Raw genomic sequence first — 22675 nt, 5'->3', positions numbered from 1 at the left:
TGGCTTCCCTTCAATTTAGAATTGGAACAATACAAAGGTGGCAAGCACAAAGGCCATAAGCTTCCATTTCTTTTCTTTTTTTCTTGCAAAGTTGCTCTCATGTGCCACAAAAACATACAGTATCAAGCATTAATAAATACGGGACATGCATCCCCAGCTTGTCTCCATTTTCACAGCCTTTACATTCTTCTGACATAATCTCTTAAATAACAGTCACGCGGGTGTGCACACACGCACATACACACACACACTCACAAACGCACAACATTTGCATCACACAAAGTGCATCTGCTGAGGAGCAGGAGGCTACAGGGACACTGAGGCCGGGATTCACCTTATTAGAGGAACGGGAGCCCTTGAGAGTTGAAAGAAGAAAAGAAATACTATATTTAAGACACAAACAAATGTCTACATATGACTAGTTCTGCCTGTCCTCCTTATATGTGTTTGTATGTTTGGGTTGAAAAGACTTGCCTCATCATATCCTTCATAAGTAATTGACGATAAATTAATTATAAATTGGGATAAGAAGATATGTAATTATTTATGGACCATACTGTATGTCACATACAATATACAGTATAGCCTGTCCTTGCAGATCTGCTTTGACGTTGTCTCACAACACAACAATGTTGAAAACTTTAATCAATTGACATCTTAAACAGTTATCTTTAGGGATGTCCCAATCTGATCACGTGATCAACCCAAATTTTCGATCACGTGATCGGATTTTTTATTTTCAGCTGATCGAGATTGAGTGAAAAAGATCAGTTTTATTCATTTTCTGACATTTTGAATGTCATAAACTGACAAAATAATCAATAAGTACGAAGATATTGCCAAATGGAACAGTAATAGCTTTGTTTCATATTAAACAATGTAACTTTTCGGGGGTATTTTTAATACCGGTATAAAATGTGATCGGGACATCCCCAGTTACCTTGAAGTACAAATGCCCCACAAGTTGTAAAATTTTGACTTTGACCCAAATAGTGGTGAAAATATGCAGCAAAGTTCGAACAATTTTAGGAGTCATATTTCCTGACGTCAGCCTACGTATCAAGCAAACCGTTAAACACCTCAGTAGATTTCATTTCAGCCAATATCAAAGGGTTAACGCTGCGTGTAATCTGCCTATTCTGTTGGCTTTTTGTGACACCTTTTCCTGAAAGGTCAGCAGTGGTAGGACAAGAAAAAAGAAAACTTGCCTCGCATGTAGCCATGTGGATGATGATCATGTTTAAGCCATGTTTAGTACTGTGACTGCTTTTCTACTTGTTGTGTTTGTTCGATTGCCATTGGCTTGATATGACTCGCAAGACTCTCGTATTTACCACAGACTAAGTATGAGGTATTTACTAAAAACAATATGATAATAATGTTCCACACACTGGAGTGCCAATAATGCCAGTAGTTCACTGGCTGCTAAGTGCCATACATCTACAGTAGCAATGAAGCTGTTCAGTGTTGTAGCCCCTTGATGGACTGTTCTGTTTAGTATTCATGAGCTAGCTAAATGGCTCCATTCCCCGACGACCTAGCACAGGGAAAGCAGACAGAGACCATAGATGGATAACTTGCAGGAAAAATTACAATAATGTTTTTAGCAAATAGTGTGTAATAATCATAATAACCCGATAAGATATCAGTCTTATTAAGAACTGTGTTTAGAAAGGGTTATTTGAGTTGAAAATGGAAATGTGAATGAATGGAAATGTTTCCTTTGCATTTTGTATACATATTCCATGAAATATAATCAAGAGTGTTGAAAGGTGTTGTTTATATTGACCTTGCAATAAAAACAAATCTAAGTCTTCTTTCTGTCTCAGAATTAAGAAAAATGATTGCGATGTGTGTGCATAAATATCATTGTCATCATCCATGTGGAAGAGTAATTGTGACCAGCATGGAATTATTTTTGTGCTTTCATTGGCTTATTAAACTGAAAATTGTGCAATCAATGTCTTTGTGACAATTAAAACATTAGTGGCTCTTTGCTGCATTCATTATAGTCGACAATTTAATAGCAGTAACTTATTACCAACATTGACTTTTAGGAATTAATAAGAATAGCAATAATCTATGACACTTGAACATACAAAGTTTGTACAACCAATGGGAAACCTCTTAATGTATCAAAACCATGTTTAAGAGTGTAAACGACAGATTATGACACTAAAACGTTGAAAGGTAAATTGAGATGAAACATGCAAATAAAACAAAGTAAACAATACAATTTTAGACATTTAACATGGCAACAGCAAATGCAATAAAGCTGAAGCATGTCACAATGTGTTGCCATGTGTTTGTGAGCAGTGAAATATTTTTAGGAAAAGGAAAACTAGCTTTAGGCAGTCGACAGTTTCCTCTCTGCTTTGGTTGTGATGCATTTCATGACACACCAATACATCAGACTGTCCATCAATTCCTCCATTTTCTTCCGCTTATCCGGGATCAAGCCTCGGGGCAGCAGGGAAGCCCTGAGTTCACTTCATCCAGCAGTTCCGGAGGGATACTGAGGCGTTCCCTGGCCAGCTAGTAGACATACAGTAGTCTCTCCAGCTTGTCCTGGGTCATCCCTTGGGCCGTGCCCACAACCCTTTGAGGGAGGCGTCCAGGAAAGCATCCTAACCAGGTATCTGAGTAGCAGCTCTACTTTTACCAGGCTTAGCCCCCTGCCTCTAAGGGAGAACCCAGACACCCTGCAGAAGAAACTCACTTCGGCTGTTTGTATCAATGATCTTGTTCTTTTGGTCACGGCCAATGACTCATGACCATAGATGAGGCTGGGACTGTAGCTCGACCAGAGAATTGAGAGCTGCATCTTTCAGTTCAACTCCTTCTTCACCGCAGAAACGGTTGCAAAGTCTGCATCACTGTAGACTGTACGAATCCGCCTACCGATTTTCCGCTCCATTCTTCCCTCACTTGTGAACAAGAACCCAAGACACTTGAACTCTTCCACTTAAGGCATGATCTCATCCCCAACCTAGAGAGAGAACTCCACTCTTTTCCAAATGAGGACCATGTACTCAGGTTTGGGGGTGCTGATTCTCATCTTAACCTCTTCACCCTTGGCTAGGAACCACACCAGCGAGTTAAAGATTGTGGCATGATGAAGCCAACAGAACCACATCATCTACAAAAAGCAGAGATGCACAACGACTCGGCTCCGCCTACAACTTCGACTTACTGCTGGCAATAAGAACCAAACAGACACTGGTTGTAAAGAGACTGAACAATTCGTATCAGGGGGTCCGGTACCCCATACTCCCGGAGCAAACTCCACAAGACTCTGTAAAGGGCACAATTGAAGGCCTTCACAAACTCTACAAAGCACACGTTGGCTCGTTCGGCAAATTCCCATGCACCATGCAGGACCCGGGGTGACCCCAGGTTGAGGGTGTAAAGCTGTTCCACTGTTCCATGGCCCAGGGCAAAAATCACACTGCACCTCCTGAATCTGTGATTTGACTTCTCAGTGTGCCCTCTACTCCAGAACCCCTGAATAAACCTCAGCAGGGAGGGTGAGGGGTGTGATTCCCCTGTAGCCTGTACACCCTCAGGCATATATAAAAATTGCTTCTTTACAAAAAGGGGGAAGAACCTGGCCTGCTGATCCAGAGGCACTGAGCCTGATGTCCACATGATGTAGCAGAGGCATCCCAAACAAGACAGCCCCACAACATTGGGAGCCTTTAGGACTGGTAAATATCTCACTAGCCTCTACTAAACTACAGTAGGCTAACATTACTATAACCTCTTGCTTCCATTCTTCTAATCCCCCAAAACTCCATCCATCCATTCATCTAATCCCCAAACAATCCATTAATCCATCTATCAATTCATCCATCATCGAACCAACCATATACCCACCAGTACATTCATCCATCCATTTATCCATTCAGCAATCAATTATCCATGTGTCAAGCCACCCATCCATTAGTCCTTATAACAACCGACAAAGACATCCATCTGTCTGTGAACCAATCCACCCAACCATTCTTCCATCCATCTACTCACCCACCAATCATCTACAGTAAACAACCAATAACCAGTACATCACAACTACCCACCAATACATGTACAGTACTGTATCTTTCCACATACCAATCAAAATATTCATATTTTGAACCGCTGACCCATAAGTACATCCACATCCATCCATCTGATAGAAATTACTGGCAGCATGCTTACGCAACACTGCATACACTTTTTGTTTGACACCCAGAGCTCCTTATAAACATGGAGCATTACACTTAGTTGCACCGACACAACAAATGCACAAAATATCAACAGAAAGTACACTGGGAAATTCAGTCCGTGCGCGCTCTCTGCACCCCAGAACCTTTAGAAACTCGGAGCCTTGTTGGAGTGTGCTGTTCGATACAAGCAGAACTGACTCATTCAATATGGTAGATGTACTGACGTATCTGCCAAGAGCCAACAGGTTCATGAGTAAAGTTATAGAAAATGGAGCGCGCTCTGTCTCTGAGTACCGCAATCTCAGCGCGGTAAGAGAGCGTCGGACTGGATTTCCAAACGTACCCAGACACTGAGGCGAAGCTAGGATTGGTCCGAGACTGCACGACGTCACGTCTTTTGGGCTATAAAAGACTAAGACGAAAGCTTGCATGGTCTCTTTGGTACGTACGTTGTTCTGAGCTATGTGTGGAAGAAACCAGCGCTGAACCTTTACCAACCTTATTGTTTGACTCAATTGTAAAACTGTTCATCCGGCCTAATCATTGAAGAATCACCTCGACCAGAACAAAAGAACCGGGTAGTAGAGGTTTGCACGGTCGGCAGGCTAAACCTGGGCTGCAACTTTTCTTTGTTCTCTCTCTCTTTTTTTATACCTCCAACACATTCATCCATCCATCCATCCATTATGTAATAAGATCTGGCCACCACTGATTGAATAACTTTTTACCTACTATTCAACTATTTATGTGTGTCGGACTTACCAGTTTGGGCTTGAAGGGCGGTTGTATCTCCTTGTTCTCAAGGCGTTCCCAGTCAATACGTCTGAAGAAGGCATGTTCCCTGACATCCCGCTCTCCTTCAAGGCCGCAGCCCAAACGCTTGGACGGATGCTTGGTCATTAGCTGTTTGATGCACAGAATAATACAATGAGTCAAAAGAAGTGAATCACACCGGCAATCTCACATCACAATTCTACTCAAAAAGAGCAATGCTTTTTTTTTTTAATTATTATTTACTCCCTCTCCAGTACTATTTCACTTATGTGTTCCTGAATGTGATTCCACTGCTTTTCTAGGTCAGTAAATGACAACTACACAGAAGGGCTAGAAAAATAAGTGATATAATTGTGATTCCCCACCCCCCTCTCTCTGCTTGTTTTCCTTTTAGAGAACTGCTGCCACTTTTAATAACACTGCAGATGACACGAGGACACAGTTTTCATTTGCTGAAAAATAAACAAATTAAAAAGTACCCATATGAATATGTGCAAATGGTCCTTGTTAAATTATGCTTGGCCGGCTAGCACATATGTATCAAAATGAAATCATCTAGAATAAAAATCAGAACAACTGGAAGTGGAAAGGACTTTAACAATACGTTTAACAATAGCATACACATTTTGACTTGTCTCTCTCTAAGCAAAACCGTTTCTATAATATTCATATTCATGAAACGTTTAATAAGCTGAAGCAATGAAGCACATTTATACTTAAAATTCTAATTGATACTAGATGTTTTTTTTTTTTAGTTTGACATTTCAATATGATTGTCAAAGACTGAGACAAAAAGTACTTAAAGTGCAGTTGAATTGGTAAGGACACCAATACTTTTGTGCAGCATGCAGTATGTCTCTTGCTCACAGAGTCACAATTTTTTGTTCTTTTCACAATTTACAGTGGTTAAATTCTTATGTTTAAATCAGTGATTCTTAAACTGGGGCCTAGCCACCCCTCTGGGTACACAAGCCGTAACTTGGGCCGCTGCAAAATAATTTGTAATGTTGAATCATACCTATATATGGGGACCAATGGTCCTTCCTACTTTAGCTTTGGGCACAAAGAGTTCAAATATGATTGTGACTCGGGATGTCCCGATTCAATAATGTGATTATCATCTGATTAAGATTGGGTGAAAAACATCAGTTTCATTCATTTGCTGACATTTTAAATCTCACAAAGTGACAAAATAATCCAAAGGTACAAAGACCTTGCCAAATGGACCAGTAATAGCTTCATTTGATATTATACAATGTAACCTTTCAGGGATTATTTCTTTTTTTAGTATGTGAAAGAGATGCAGACTCCAGTGTGTGAATGTGTATGTGTGACACACAGTCTGGCTTGATTCTATTGGCCCGTTGCACCAAGCTCGTTTGGTATGAGGAGACACGACACAGACGGCCCACCTGGAGAGCAAGCTGAAAGGTACTGTCCTTCTAAAATACTCAGCAGTCTGCAAAGTTGCCTCGCTGAACGACGTCGTCAATGAGTCGAGAGAACGTCAGACAGGTTAGCAATTGTGACACATTCAAACGACTTTAACTTCAAATCGAAGTTTAACGAGTGTGAATTATTTTGTGACAAGCAAGCTCGATGCCCACTTGGTTGCATTAGTTCACATTGAAGACACACACACTATAACTATGTAAATTGATTGTTTACCATTAATCTGCGCAAACAGAGGAATCCCCCATAATTGTACGATAAAGCTTTTATGGGCCATTTGTGTCCCCAGGGGGACAAAATGTATAACTGCACCATACAATTAAATGAAAAAAAATATATATTATTATTCACCCTGCACAAATAATACATAAATGTAATATGGCTATATGTCAAGATATATAACACGGTGAGTCCCCACCCCCCATGCCTAACCTAACTCCGTTCGCACCTTTGTCCACAATTATACAGTTTTAAAGTTGTGTCAATGATCTTTGTGAAACAAAGGAAGATATACTGAATATGCGACTGTTAAATCTCATTTCCACCATTAACATAAGACAGTGTCAGGGTCCCATTTCACTTCATTCTTCATACTGGGACTCATACTGTAAACTCACAAATTAAAGGTCAGAGGACAAAGATGTTATGAGGTCAGTTAAGATTCATATTTGCATTGTTTATATGTTACGTCATTTCCACCAAGTTGTGAACTATCAAACAACTATATAAAAATTCGGTTTTTATTACATTTATTTAGCCCCCTGCCTCTAAGGGAGAACCCAGACACCCTGCAGAAGAAACTCACTTCAGCTGTTTGTATCAATGATCTTGTTCTTTTGTTCACGGCCAATGACTCATATGACCATAGGTGAGGCTGGGACTGTAGATTGACTCTATGTGTGGAATGGAAGTTAGTGTAGAGCCCTGTGTTTGATTTTACTTTTTATATGCATTACTTTGTATTTATTCATCTAAACAATTGTATTTTTTATTGAAATATCTTTATTGACAATAAGTTATTCGGGACGGCACGGTGGACAACTGGTTAGCAAATCTGCCTAGCACATCTGTCTCACAATTCTGAGGAACTGTGTTCAAATCCCGGCCCCGCCTGTGTGGAGTTTGCATGTTCTCCCCGTGCCTGCGTGAGTTTTTTCCGGGTACTCCGATTTCCTCCCATATCCCAAAAACATACATGGTAGGTTGATTGAAGACTCTAAATTGCATGTAGGTGTGAATGCAAGTGTGAATGGTTGTTTGTTTCCATGTGCCATGGGATTGGCTGGCGACCAGTTCAGGGTCTACCCCCCCTCTCGCACGAAGATAGCTGGGATAGGCTCCAGCACGCCCGCAACCCTTGTGAGGATGAGCGGTACAGAAAATGGACGGATAAGTTATTCCGTAAGTGTTTGTTTAACACTCCCGCACTGATGGTTTTTAGCATTTATTTGAGTCTTCGAACCAACGTAAGAGCCGATGACAGAAAAAAAAAAGCTTAACGTTGAGTTAAAACTTCATCAAAGCTCAAACTAGCAACTTTACATCACTATGAATTGGGACAAAATTTATATAAACGTTGTTTCACAGTATCACAAACACTAACCTTGTGCTTCATTGGTGGGTAGGTAAAGGAATCAATGTTTTACACAGCATTTGGTTCCATTCATTACTCTTTTCTTGCAGTCTAGGTTGACTTTTGTTTTCAAAATTCACCGGTGTTGTGTGAAGTTACAAAATGCCGAGTTCCGGTGTGTACCCTTCAAAATAAAAGGCTACATGCATAAAACAGAAAGTCAAGTTAAAACTTGCACATATAAACCATTTAACATGACAAAACAGTCCCAAAAAACTATTTTTATAATGCTATATTTAACTTTTCCCTGAAGCATTAATTAATGAATATTAAGTTAATTGGGTTAGTTCCACACACATTGCCGTTTAGTTCATAGTTTTGATACTGATACTGATACTGAGCTGGAATCTGGACTGGAATCGCTTAAATTCAAATGATGCCCAACCCTAATTATGATTGGAAGAAAAACTATTCTTTTTGGACCACAAAGTGGACAAAAAACTAAACTTAATTAAATGAATTGATAGTTTATTATTTGGAAAAGTAATGATAATAATATTATTAATTGTACACACCTTCAGTGTTTTACAACTGCAGTTATGTTTCAGGGGTATAATGGAAAAAGTAATAAGTTTCTTGCAGTGTTTTAATAATGTATATGCCCAAAAAATATTGGTGAGAGGTGCCCAAACTAGATTTAAAGAACATCTACAATATTCTTATTCACACTCAAATTGAACTAGGCAGGACTAAAAGATGATAAATGTAGAACAAGTGGACTTTCTGGTACATGAATTTAGATTATGTCGGCTTCTGTGACGAGTACCACAAACCGCACTTAAATTGCTGATTTGCATGAGCTTTTTTGGGGAGGAAAACATTGTGTGGTTGTTTGAAACCACACAATGTTGGAACATAGCGACTGATGGTTCGTGTTGAAGTGACGCACGAAGCTGCCTCACATTAACCTTTCATGTAAAGCAGCTGGATTCATCGCTTGCTTAACCACACAAAGTGCAAAAACAGAAACATGCCATTGATGGTATTGAACCTTTCACTCACCCCTTTGCAGATAGAAACGGCCTCTTTGGACAAGGACTTTGGGTAGGACACGTTGTGCTCCATAATGGACTGGAACAACTCGTCTTCATCCTCTCCATCAAAAGGAGGCTGCGGACAGAAGGACCGTGATGTTGGTGAGAGTTTACGTTTCATCCATTATCACACAATGGATGAAAAGGTGGTTGCAGTTCCACAGAGACCACAAACAACTTTTTGTTAAGTGGCACCATGTAGCATGAAAGGGATCCAATAGTGGCAGGATTAAGGATTGTCATCTTTTTTTCCCCAGACATACAAATACAATATAACCAAATTTTTAAATGCTCTGGAGTAGGAATGGTAAAAATAGATGAATGATCATTTGATGTACCTTCAAGAATATGGTCATTGTGTGGAATAGATTGTTCATTTATAAACTGAGTGCTATATTTCTCTGCAACCAACAGAGGCCCTTCCATCCATCCATTTTCCTCCGCTTATCCGAGGTCGGGTTGCGGGGGCAGCAGCCCCAGCAGGGAGGCCCAGACTTCCCTCTCCCCAGCCACTTCCTCCAGCTCTTCCGAGGGGATCCCGAGGTGTTGCCAGTCCAGCCGAGAGACATAGTCTCTCCAGCGTGTCCTGGGTCATCCCCGGGGTCTCCTCCCGGTGAGACGTGCGCGGAACACCTCACCAGGGAGTCGTCGGAGAGGCATCCTAATCAGATGCCCGAGCCACCTCCTCTGCCTCCTGTCAATGCGGAGGAGCAGCGGCTCTACTCTGAGCCCCTCCCAGATGACAGAGCTCCTTCTTTACCACAAAGGACCGATACAAAGTCCGCATCACTGCAGACGCTGCACCGAGCCGCCTTTCGATCTCCGGTTCCATTCTTCCCTCACTCGTGAACAAGACCCCAAGATATTTGAACTCCTCCACTTTCTCATCCCCGACCCGGAGAGGGCACTCCACCCTTTTCCGACTGAGGACCATGGTCTCAGATTTGGAGGTGCTGATTCTCATCCCAGCCGCTTCACACTCAGCTGCGAATTGCTGTGAGAGTTGGAGGTCACGGCTTGATGAAGCCAACATCAAAAAGCAGAGATGCAATACTGAGGCCACCAAACCAGATCCCCTCTATGCCTCGGATGCGCCTAGAAATTCTGACCATAAAAGTTATAAACAGAATCGGTGAGAAAGGGCAGCCTTGGCGGAGTCCAACCCTCACCGGAAACGAGTCGGACTTACTGCCGCAATGGGGACAAAACTCTGACACTGGTCGTACAGGGGCCGAACAGCTCGTATTAGCGGGTTCGTCACCCCATACTCCCGGCCGGCCACAGCCCGAAAGGGTAACATGGGTCCCCCTTCCCATTGGTCCACCACCTGTGGGAGGGGCCATAGGGGTCAGGGGCATTGTGAGCTGGGCGGTGACCGAAGGCAACAGACGCACTTCACTATCTAATTTCCATCGTGCTGGTCCTCAATCAGGTCACGGGTGGACAGAAACTTATCCTAGCTGACTTTGGTCAAGAGGTGGTGTACACACTGAATAGGTCGCCCGCCAATCACAGGGTACTGAAAGAACCGTTCACAACTACAGTATGGACAATTGAGAGTCTTCAATTAACCTAACACGCAGGTTTCTGGAATGTGGGATGACACTGCAGTAGCCGCAAAAACCCACACAAGCACAGGGAGAATATGCAAACTCTACACAGGAAAGCGTGAGGCAAGATTTAAACACGCGACCCCTCAATTGTAAGGCATAAGTACTTGCCACTATTACTGTTCCGCCTAATCTTGAACCAATTATTCATGGTTCACTATTTACAAATTCACTTATTTGCATTTTTTCCCCCCTGTGGAACCAATCTCTGGCCAACCTATTCCTGTTTTTGTGCTCTTTCTGTAGCACCCTATATTCCAGACCACCCCAGCAATAGACAAGAACGGTGAAAAATCCCTGTCTAACAGGAAAGGAATAATTGGTGTGAAGGAAGTACAATACCTCCTTCATGTATCACTTCATGATCTGATTTATCACTTACTGTAAGTGATACATCTTGACTGAGAGAATACTTATATGTATGTCGGGCAGGAGCTACGTTTAGCCTGTTGATGTAAACTGACGTTGAAATAATACACACACAAGACATCAACCTTTCTCCTAATCATGTCAACCAACTGCCGAGCTTTTCCTGTCATCGTCCCAGCATTCAAAGTCCCCACGTTCAATTCTAGGCTCTGTTTTCCTCTTCTTTTTCTGCCAAAGAACCCGCTTTCTACCTCTTCTTCGTCTTCGACCCACAGTAGCTGAATCTCCACCGGGGCCCTGTAGGTTACCGACGCCCTGTAGGTTAACAGCGCCGGTGGCGGACATTATTAACCCGGGCCACGACCGAGCCGTTATGGAATTCTTTGGGGAAAAATTACAATGAATCAATTGTTAGTATTCCCCATGGTTGATCAAGGGGAATATGCATGGTTTGAAAGTTTTTAATAGCTCGAGAGTAAAGGTCAAAAATCCAAATTGATTTACAATCGTAGGAAATATTGTTGGAAATAGGTTTCCCGCAGAAGAACTTTCTGGGTAAACGTAGTGGATGAGACAGCGTTGAGCCTTCCTCGGTGGGTGGTTATCATCAATAACTCTAATGTGGATGTCTCGACAGTTCAGGAAATGAATTATGTCATTTGCACTCCACTAGGCCAGCTAGAGATAGCCTTTCTGCGTTATGCCCTCTTTACCCAGTTTTACAAACACTTCGAGGATAGGAACATCTCTGGTAATAAGTTATGTTCATTGAATAAAACAAATATTAGCATGTGTCATATGTGTGGAAAATATAATACAGTCGTACCTCAAATTACGAGTGATCAAGAAACATGCTGTTGCTTGGATGATTCTTTTGTCTTAAGTTGCAAGCAAAAATTTTACAAGCGCTAAATGGTGGAGGTGAAAATCAGAACAACCAGCAATAGTGGACAATTTTTCAAAGAAAGACGCCAAATGCTTGCTTCCAGCTGTTTACTGCCATTCCCAGTTGAAGATTAAAAATAAAACACAGAGAATTACAAGTTGTGTATTGAACCAAGCTATAACTTACAAAAGTCTGATAGTTTAATGCTAATGCACATTGAAAAATGCCATAGGCGGGCTAACGAAGGTAGCGCCGTTCTATCTGTAGCACTTGTTATGGATTATAATTCGTTCAAACAACCGATGGTGGGCGCCACAAAAGCATGCAGGGAAGTAGCACCGGCAGAGGTCCTACAACTTCCCAACATGCTTTGCGGCGCTCTTTGTAAATTCTTGTCTGGACATTTTTCTTTACACTTACATTTGTTCCTTCCTGTATTGTTATGAGTGTCTGTCTTAGCTACAGTATATGTTGGGCTAGGTTGGTATGTGTGCATTTTGTTTCCTCACTGTGGATTGTGTGATTAACTGTGCCCTACTGGTCATGTTTGCTCCATTGCCAAGTTACATAGTGGCATACCTACTGTATAAGTGGCTGTTGCTCAATAAAGTTTCCACTTTGGCATGGCAAAAAGAGCCTTAGTTGTCCTTGTGCGACTGATAAGCACCACACTTCAATAAGTTAAAGGTAATCACTTTTCCGGAGCCTGTAGGCTTCTACTGCATACTGTTAAATTAAAAATCTGTGTTGCACTGAACCCACAACAAGGGATCTGCAATATAGCGAAGGACTGTAGCGATATAATACTGCCTCCTGGTGGCCAAGGTGCACACACCGGAAAAAGCGCAACGTTAACGGGCATTGAAGCATGAAATCCACCCATCCATCCCTTTTCCGTACCACTTATCCTCACTAGGGTCGCAGGTGTGCTGGTGCCTATTTCAGCTGACTCTGGGCGAGAGGCGGGGTACACCCTGAACTGGTCGCCAGCCAATCGCAGCGCACATATAGGCAAAAAAAAAATCATTCACACTAACATGCACATCTATGGGAAATTTAGAGACCTCAATTAACCTGCTATGCATGCCTTTGAGGCAGATTTGCTAACCAGTCATCCAACATGCCACCCTAAAGCATGAAATTGTGATGCACAAACTATTAAAAAACATCATTAACAATTTTTGTAGGTGTTTTGTGGGGCTGGGACCAATTAATGGCATTTCCATTTATGTGGAAAGTTTAAGGAAGTGTGTGTTGTGTGTGTGTGTGTGGGGGGGGGGGGGCACTCACCTGTCCAGCTAACATTTCATATAGAAGCACTCCATAAGCCCACCAGTCCACAGAGCGTCCATATGGCTGATATGCAATAATCTGTGGAGAAAAGAAGATAATGTGACTTAAATAATGTAATTAATTCAACCACTGTTTTTCATCATTTTACTTGCATTAGAAAAACAGTCATGTAAACCACAGTGGAGAAAAACGATGGAGGGGCAACAATTACTTTTTGGTCAGACTACATACTGGGCTACATACTAAAAATATGGTCATGCTTATGCTACATTCAAGAAAACTGGGAGGTACAAAGTCTAATCGCAAAGTGTCCGAGTAAGAGGTAAACAAGTTTTTCAAAGTTCGAGTTTCCTTCTGGACTGAGAGCAGTTGCTCAAACGAGTTGCATTTGTTTTGCTGATTCTCAATCTGGACTGGAAAGGTTATAAATACAATTCTTAATCTATTTGAAGTTAGTGTTTAAAAATAATTAGCTTTTAAACACTGCATCCTGAAGTACTCTAAAATGGAAAAATAAAAGCATAACACATGCCTCACACGCACGCACACACGGACGCACGCGCGTGCATACGTAGCTACTCTAAGTGGTGATTGGCTGACTCGTGTCAGGTGGGAGGAGTTGAAAATGCACATGATTGGTCTTTGTATTCCCTGAATGTTACATTAAATGTACATTCATTTACTACTCCACTGCCCCACACAGAAGGAAAAGGACATTGAGAAACGACACGAGCTGTCAGACACACTAAGGAAAAGATTAAAAGAAGTGGTTAAATGTTTGTCTATGTCGATTCTCTGTCATCCAGGTTATGGTAGTCTCTTTCTTTCTTATGTGGTGCATAGGATGGAACTCATTACAAAAATACAATTAATTCATCACATTTTCAATCCATTTTCTAGACCGCTTGTCCTCATTAAGGTCGTGGCTAAACTGGAGCCTATCGCAGTTAAGCGGTGGGGTACACCCTGGAATGGTCGCCAGTCGATCGCATGGCACAAATAACCATTCACACTCAAACAAACAACGATCTATTCATTCATTCTTTCATCCAGCCATCCATCCATCCATTTCCTGTACTGAGTATCCTGAAGTCCACCAAAACAGACAAACAAACGTCAAAATCTCAATGGCGACATTTCTCCCCACCCCCAAGCCCCCAAAACACACACATGCAATCTTTTTTGAGGATCTCTCATACATCCTTGCAGAGTTCCATCTGACCTTTACAGTTAAAGGACATTCCTTCTGGTCATGCGTACACACACACTCATGGATTCACAATATATAAATACATCCGTGCTAATGCTACAACTTTTAAGTGTGGGTCCCGATCCACCTGACCTCTTCCTTGCCCAAGGGAGTCCAAAACACACACAAGCACGCACGCACGCTCGGACACACATACAGGTTGCCAAATGCACATCCAATTCTGTAATCCCGAGGGTTGCATGACTTCCATGTGTTAACACAACCTCACACAAAGGCAAGCGCATGCACATTCATGCATGCACACAGACTACAATATCTGAAGGTCACCGTCCCCTTGTAGAAAAAGAGTAGAAAAAAAAACATGCACACCGCATCTAATTATACAGTATCTCTTACTACCACTCATAAACTCTGCAAAAGAACACAGATGATCCTGGACAGTAAGTTTCTTTTACAAGTAAACAATCTTGCATAACTCTTGACCAAAATGTCTGCGCTCTGCAGACCATGAAAATTAGGTTTTTGTAACTCATCACGCTCAAATTCTTCCTGTCGAAATGCCAAAGTTGTGGAACAGAGACTCCGTGCTATCACACCTACTCAGGACCTACTGAGACCTACTCAGAGGGGGTTATTTTTGCATCAACTAAGAAATTCAGTGCAATACAAAAAAAGAGAAGAGAGTGTCATTTCTGAAAGTAAAGGCTGTAGGCAGAAGGCAGTTGGAGTGTTTGCTGTTGCTGGATTTTCATTGATATTCAAATGTCATTGGAAAGATAATGTCTGCTCTTCATGTTTTGAAGTCAGTCGCGGGGGAAAGTCCAGACGAGATCATTGACATCCATAACGTAGCATTGGAAGCAACCAAGGGGATCAGTATCCACCAGGAATCAAAGATAAACACCATCCAGTTCAGAGACAGACACGTTTTTGAGGAGTAACTCTATTTTTGAGGCTTTACACGATCAGGATTTTTGGGCCCGATTGGCGAGTTTTAAAAAAACGATAACCGATCACCGATCCGATCACAAGATGTAGCAATGTGTCTATTTGAATGACTTTTTCATTTACTGTATATACCTGTGTATTGTATACTGAGTATCTTCAAAAGTATTCTCTAGCATTTTAGATAAAAGGTAAAACATTATTGACCTCTAGGGGGCATTCAAGGATTGGCCACTGACATAAGTTTAAGTTTTCAGTTAGGTCAAACCAACATTACAACATGACAGAAATAATGGGTGCTAACTTAGTGTAATTAAATTACTTTATTGTAATTGAATTACTTCGCACACACCGAAACTTTAGAGCATGATTCAACAGAACGGCAGCATCTTTACGTAAAACTGTTAGTGCTAGCACTTTTGTAGCCTGCTTGCGACCGCATCATATTAAAAGTACGTCAATATACCTCAAGCAATCCGTGAATGAACGTCCTCTCCCGAGCATCGGTGATGACCACCACACGTTTTTCCATATTTTATTATCCCGCCCTCACCCACACACACACACACAATAAATTTGCACGATCTATTGTTGTTGTCATCATGGTAACGAGTGTATCCTGTGGCGTTTGATTTGACAAGATAAAGCCCAGTGTTGGTAAAAGATGGGATGCAGTGGCATCAGAATACAAGATTTGATTGCAGTAGTCTGACTTGGTGCAATCGTGAAAGACCAAATTTGTCTTGTAGTCTGAACCAGGCATTACGTGTTGTATGTCTGAGGCACCGCAAAAAAGTCCCACACTGCCAAATGTGTTTTCACCAACAAGATTGAATTACAACTTTATTGGCCGTCAGATAGTTACAGTACTACATCACAAGACACGTGACAAGGCTAAAAATAAACTAGCTTTTGAATCGGTACACAACAATGACGTGGAGTAAATGTCTTTTGCAGAGCCGATCAGATTGGCGAATTATGACATTAAATCAGATTGGTGTAAAGTCTACTATTTTCCACTATTCCTATGGGGGAAAAAATACTTAAAAAGGTCACACGGCCTGCAGTTCCTGATGCCAATGTCAAATCCTGAAAATGTTAATATGTTTAATTATGCTGCAAAATCGAGTAGACGGCGGCGTAGATGGTATGTAGAACCAAGGGGCATGCTGGGTACGTCATCACAGCATGTGACTAAAACGAACCAATCACGAGAGATGATCTCGCGCCGTTCGACGTGCAGCAACTATTTTTGCTGCGTGCGCGTCAAGCTACGCAGAGGGGCCGCGCGGGGCAATTCGTCGGTCACGTGATGCAATGCGGGTGTTGTCAGCCGTGCGACCGCGGGAGAGGCCTTTATTCACGCACTTTTTCCCATTTGAACAATTTGTCAGCTAATTCAACAATGATTATAGGTGGCGACCTTAAAATAAAGCAGCACATAATCCAACTCAAAAATGTAAAAAACACCAAACAATCACAATCTTCCTGAATATTAGATGAATAGATGCATGATTTTGGACTTGCTGACATGTAGTTGTCTCGCCATGCTGCACTATTTGCATATACTGGCCACTCATGCCAGAGTAGCATCTGCACCATTTGCACACTGATTGAGGAGTATCTGTAACATTTGCACAACCAACATTGTCCCAGATTTAAACTTTAAACCGCATACACTCCTTGAAGTCTCAGCGCCCCTTTGCACAATGGTCATTGCACCGGACTATTGCAATATTAGTCATTCGAACTGTTCTAAGTGCTAGAGGACTCTGCATCTTTTTGCACAATTGTTTTTTGTCAATGTCTTTATGTCTCCAAAGTGTTCTGTAAATTGACTGTCTGTTGTACTAGAGCGGCTCCAACTACCGGAGACAAATTCCTTGTGTGTTTTGGACATACTTGGCAAATAAAGATGATTCTGATTCTGATTCTGCTATGGAGACGAAAAAAATTGTACAAAAAGGGAACACACTTTCTTTTATTCAGTACACCAGTCCTTCTCTAGAATTGACTACTTTCTTACAAATAACTGCTGCTCAAAACATTAGTTCCAAAATACATCAAATTATAACCAGCGGTTACGCCCCAATTTCTCTCTGCCTCAAATTTAAATCAAACATAATACCTTCTCCAACCTAGCACTTTAATACTTCTCCACTGAAAGATCCAGAGTTCGATACATTTGTAAAGAAAGAATGGAAAGGTTTTCTAGATTTGAATGATTCCACAACTATATTTCCATCCTGACTTTGGGAAGCAGGGAAAGCGGTATTTAGAGGAAAAATCATTTCATACTCATCCTACAAGAAAAAAACAGGAACAAAAATCAGAAAGCAAATTGGAGATGAAAATCAGACAAATTACAGAAGAATATGCAATAAATCCGACCTACTTAGGAACCAACTTTATAATGCATAACAACAACTTGATTGCATATCAAAAAGAACAGAGTTACTACTGCAACAGCTAAGATACACACATTTTTCTCTTTTATTTTATTTTAATGTCAGGCGAGTTATTAACCTCATATATCGGTCACTGATAATCTAAAAGTAATTGTCTTGTCTCTAGACACAGAAAAAGCTTTTAACAAAGTTAACTGGTCTTTTCTTTTTGCAATACTTCACAAATTTGGTTTCGGTGACTCATTTGTTGACTAGATCGCAACGTTATACAACTCACCCAAAGCAACTGTCCCCACAAATGGGGTCACATCACAAAGATTCAGTTTACAAAGAGGAACTAGACAAGGATACCCACTCTCACACCTGCTATTCACACTATTTTATCGAACCACTGGCAATAGCGATATCGCAGAACACACATATTAAAGGTACCTATGTCAGAACACAAAATCAATGTATACGCTGATATCCTTCTTTATTTACGAGAACCCAAGTCCTCATTTCAAACAGTTTTTAACCTCAAGACATTTTCGCCATTATCAGACTATGCTATCAATTGGTCAAAATCAACAATATAACAGCTAACTCATGGAATCCTACCAACCAAAACCCAAATTATCCAATTCCTACAGGGAACATCAAATATCTCGTCATTAATACCGCAAAACTTCGAGCGTTAGATAATTTCAATCATGTTCCTCTCCTGGAAAAAATCTGTGACGACTTAAAAGATTGGAACATCTTACGTATCTGACTTCTAGGGCAAATAGCTACTGTAAAAATTATAACGTTACCTCAAATTAACTATTTATTTTCAGTGATCCCATTCAACTCCACTTTAAAGTGGCTCCAAATGCTAGACTGTGCCATTTTAAATGTTTACCCTAAAAAAAGGAGAAATAGAATTAGTCGATCCACCCTTCAGAAAAGTAATCCAGAAAGGGGACATGATGAGCCCAACTTCAAACATTATTATTTAGCTGGCCAAACAGTATGTCACGGTCTGTGTTTTGGTTTGGACTGTGTTTGGTTTTGTTTCATGTTTTCCTGTGTCGCATGTTTTTCATGTCTTGTGTGCTCATTTAGTTATTGTGTCCACCTGTTCTCGTCAACCTTCTACCTTATGTCAACCAATCAGGTCCTTCCAGCCACTCGTGTCTTGTCCAGGTGTTCCTCGTTGTCTCGTCAATTTGTTTGTATTTAGTTCCCCGGTTTCTTGCAGTGCTCGTGGGTTCATTGTCGACTGTCGTAGGTCTATTTTCATCTAGTTTCCTTCGTCCCGTCATGGTCCTCTCTTCTTTGTGCCCTAGTGTTTCTTTGTTACTTTGTGTTTAGATTTTGGACTTTGTTAATTTAGTATTTCGATTTTTCCATGATACTTTTTGCCTTTGTTTTTGGAATTACCATAAATATTTTTGAGACTCCTGCCTTGCCTCCCTGCCTCCTTGCACTCGGGTCCTCCACTTCCTTGCCTCCAGCGCCTTGAAAACCTGAACATGACACAGTACCTCATTAAGTACATTAACAATCTTGGCTGGCTCTAGAACAGACTACAATAGCACCAAACCTTCAGACCTCCCTTATATCAGCACAAGTCTCAAACGCCAAAATTGTTTTAAGAATCCGATTATTGCAGCCACTTTATCAGCTTGGTGGAAAAGTCTAGAAACCACACAATCTCAGTCAGCACCATATCATTTCTCCCCAGTCTGGCATAATCCCAATTTTGAAACTAACAGATTACCCCTTTACTTCAGTACATGGGTACAAAGTGGAATTGACGACCTACATCACTTATTAAAAAATAAACATGTCACGTGAAAGCTTATTCCAAGAATTTCAAATTAGAGGTGGTAACATCCTTCAATACTATAAAGTCAGAACAACAATCTTAAAAAGAGTCCCAGCACATGTAAATACTCTACAACCACTCATTTTTGTTAATAAAATACTGCAGTTACTCCCACAAAACAAAAAAACTCCTTTCAAAAGTATACAAATTAATGCCAAGTACTAACATAATATACTTACCAATCGCAAAATGGTAAAAGACCTCTCAGTGTCTACAAATCTGCAGAAATACATTCTCAATGACAAAAACAGTAATTTGCAGCTAATCCAGTTTAAAGTACTCCATAGAGCACACAGTACGCAATATACTACATATGTATAAAATGGGCTATTCAAAATCAAACATTTTCCCTCATTGAACTAAAGACACTCCAGACACTTTGATGCTCTTTGGCTTTGTACATCCGTACAACACTTCTGGTCACTAATTATACAGAAACTCTCCTCAGCTTTGAACTGTAGGATCCCAATGTCTCCTAATCTTTGTCTAATGGGTGATCTAAAAAGTATAGACCTCCCAAATAAACTTGCTCAACTGTTGCTTGTAATTTTAGCAATCGCTAAAAACCCCCAATATTGTTAAACTGGAAAGCTAGCGAGTTAGCTGTAGGAGGGAGGGGCTGGTCGGGCCAGGTCCCCAGGAGTGTGGCCTCTTACTTCATGCACTCTTTAAATTTTTTATTACTCACACTGTACATATTTAGTACACTGGGCATATTCACATGTCATTCAAGGTCTCCTGGGGGGCTGGCACGAGACATGATTCAGAAATCAGGCCGGGTCCTGGCAAATCCATCCTGGTGTCCGGTCCAGTCACTCCCCTTCTCTGCCCGGCCAGTCCTCCAGTTTTAATGCATCATACATCCGTCAGTGGGGGGAGGGCAGTATCGGGCCGGGGAGGACACTCTGGGTTGCTCTCTGGCCACCCATGCCTTTCCCCCGCTGATTTTTAATGCAACACTTACATTTGCACATCCTTTGGTTAGCTGGCTGGCCTCCGTGGGGTTGCGGGTCATAATTCCCCCGTGACCGTCACGCCGCACCCCCGCCAGTCTCCCCAATTTTAATGGTTTTAATGCACGGCACCCCACCATACATGATCACGGTACAGGGACAATGGTTGCCAGTCGGGGACCTGGTAACCATAGTAATAGGGTGGGAGGTGGGTGTTCACGCCTCTTGGCTTGACTCCCCCCCACCTTTCGGTTGTCAGGCCACGGGGAGAAGGAGTCCCTCCAACCCCACCGCCCCTTGGGTCCACACCTATCTCTCCCTTTTCCTGGCACCCTCGCCCGTCATTTCTCACGGCTGGCGCTTGACATTGTCTCACAGTTGGCGGGCTGTTGCCTTCTCGGGTGGTAGCTGGGTCCTGCATTGGGCGGCGGCGGTGGGGTGCACTGGGTAGGGGTGATTGGGCATGGGGGTTGGTGGTCCGGTCACCTTGCCCCCTCCCTTGGAGGCTGGTCGAGGCACTTTGGTTGGGCTAGGGGACCACCCTGGGGATTGGGTGGTGTCCCCCTGACTGATTCCTCCACGGGATGGGCGTGCTGGTTCAGCCCCCCGCTTTGCAGGTGGAGGGGGTCCTTCCTCGGAGTGCCGGCACAGCAACCCCGTACACCAGTTAACTAACATGCAAGTGATATGGTGTTTATTCACTAATAAGTACCATAGAGACGGTAGAGGTTTGAATTGCTTGTGCTGGGACAACTAACAATAACACAGGTTGTATTAAGATACCAACTGACAGGTTTTTATCGGTGTTTAGAATCAGTCCACCACACCATTCATCAGTAGCACTGCCTTGCTCATCTGCTACGTTCTGTCCCTTTTCTGTCCTCTCTCATCTTTTCCTATTGGTTAGTTGTTGCATGTCCTCACCGGGTGTCCCCCCCATCCACAAATAAGAACGCGATATGTCTTTTTAATGTTACTTGTAGTCAAATATCTAGACTGTCTAACCATCTGTGGTTCCACACCTAACCAAACGGTACTTTGCTGAGCTGAACTGGACTGTACTCCTTGGAGGAAATGTCAGTGCATTCTAGTGCTTTAGTAGATATTCTGCATTGAAAGGGTTGGCCTGGAGAGAACGTTTTTGAACTTAATCCTTGATTTTGATCTCTTTAGTGAACAATGAGAAGGATGAAGAAGGGAGGTACACTGTCTTTCTCTCTCCTCCATGCTTTTAATTAGCTAGTGAAATGCTTTTAATTAGCTAGCGAAATCCTGATGATGAAATGCCTGAACATGCCTGTTTAATCCTGTTTCCTTCCAGAAGAGTGCTGGTCTTCGGATTGTGCCACTGTTATAATACTTTCAGGAAGAAAGAAACAGTATCCCTCTAAACATAAAGCAAACCACTCTTAATAGTAAAAGTATTTTATATTTATAACTCCCCCCAAAAACATTGATGATACTGATATTGACAATTAGACCCTCACAATAGACTTCGTTATATCGCATGATTAATAAGGAGAGAAAGGTTATTTAACCCTGTTGTGATCTGCTGCAAGCGGACAGTATGACAGGCGGAACTAAGCCAAAGCTAGACAGTGTGTCATTGAGAACCCAGAGAAATATGTCACATGCATTGAACTCTGTCTCTGTGAATTGACCCCTACGGTCTCTTCCAAAAACTGTACACATTAAGGAATTTAACTTCAGGACACTTTAGGACGCATCAGGTCAGGAGAGTCAAAACAGTGGCCCTGTGTATGACATCACTGTTTTGGATCAAGAAAAGACATCTTGCTCAGGGACGTGCAGTTGGAGAGATAAAAATGGAACTAGGTGAGGGAATAATGCGAGTGCGAAGTAGTACTAGACCAGACTAGAAATGTAATGTAAATTCATTTGTTACAGCCTCTAACTTTCACCAGAATAATAGCTTTATAAACTCTACAGGTGATGTTTTAAAGAAAACTTATTATGTTTTTTTTTTTTTTTAAAACAACAATTTAAGCGCCAAGTGTCTTATTAGCATGTTGGGGTATCAAAATACTCCA

The 22675-nt window shown here is 41.7% G+C and overlaps 1 protein-coding gene across 2 annotated transcripts in view; it reads right to left on the bottom strand.

Annotated features, from left to right (window-relative positions):
* The window catches only part of LOC133477529 (protein kinase C alpha type-like), a 176930-nt gene that overhangs the window by 17487 nt on the left and 136768 nt on the right, over positions 1–22675 (bottom strand). For both annotated transcript variants that reach the window (XM_061772371.1, XM_061772372.1), the window contains 3 exons: positions 13254–13334; positions 9067–9174; positions 4968–5108 (listed from right to left, as the gene is read on the bottom strand). In XM_061772371.1, the coding sequence (XP_061628355.1) occupies positions 4968–5108; positions 9067–9174; positions 13254–13334 (330 nt within the window). The remainder of the gene's footprint in view (positions 1–4967; positions 5109–9066; positions 9175–13253; positions 13335–22675) is intronic.

This window comes from Phyllopteryx taeniolatus, chromosome 4 (assembly GCF_024500385.1).
Source record: "Phyllopteryx taeniolatus isolate TA_2022b chromosome 4, UOR_Ptae_1.2, whole genome shotgun sequence".
NCBI classification, from domain to species: domain Eukaryota; kingdom Metazoa; phylum Chordata; class Actinopteri; order Syngnathiformes; family Syngnathidae; genus Phyllopteryx; species Phyllopteryx taeniolatus.
The sequence above is the reverse complement of the archived record's forward strand: the minus strand, read 5'-3'. Positions and strand labels throughout refer to the sequence as shown.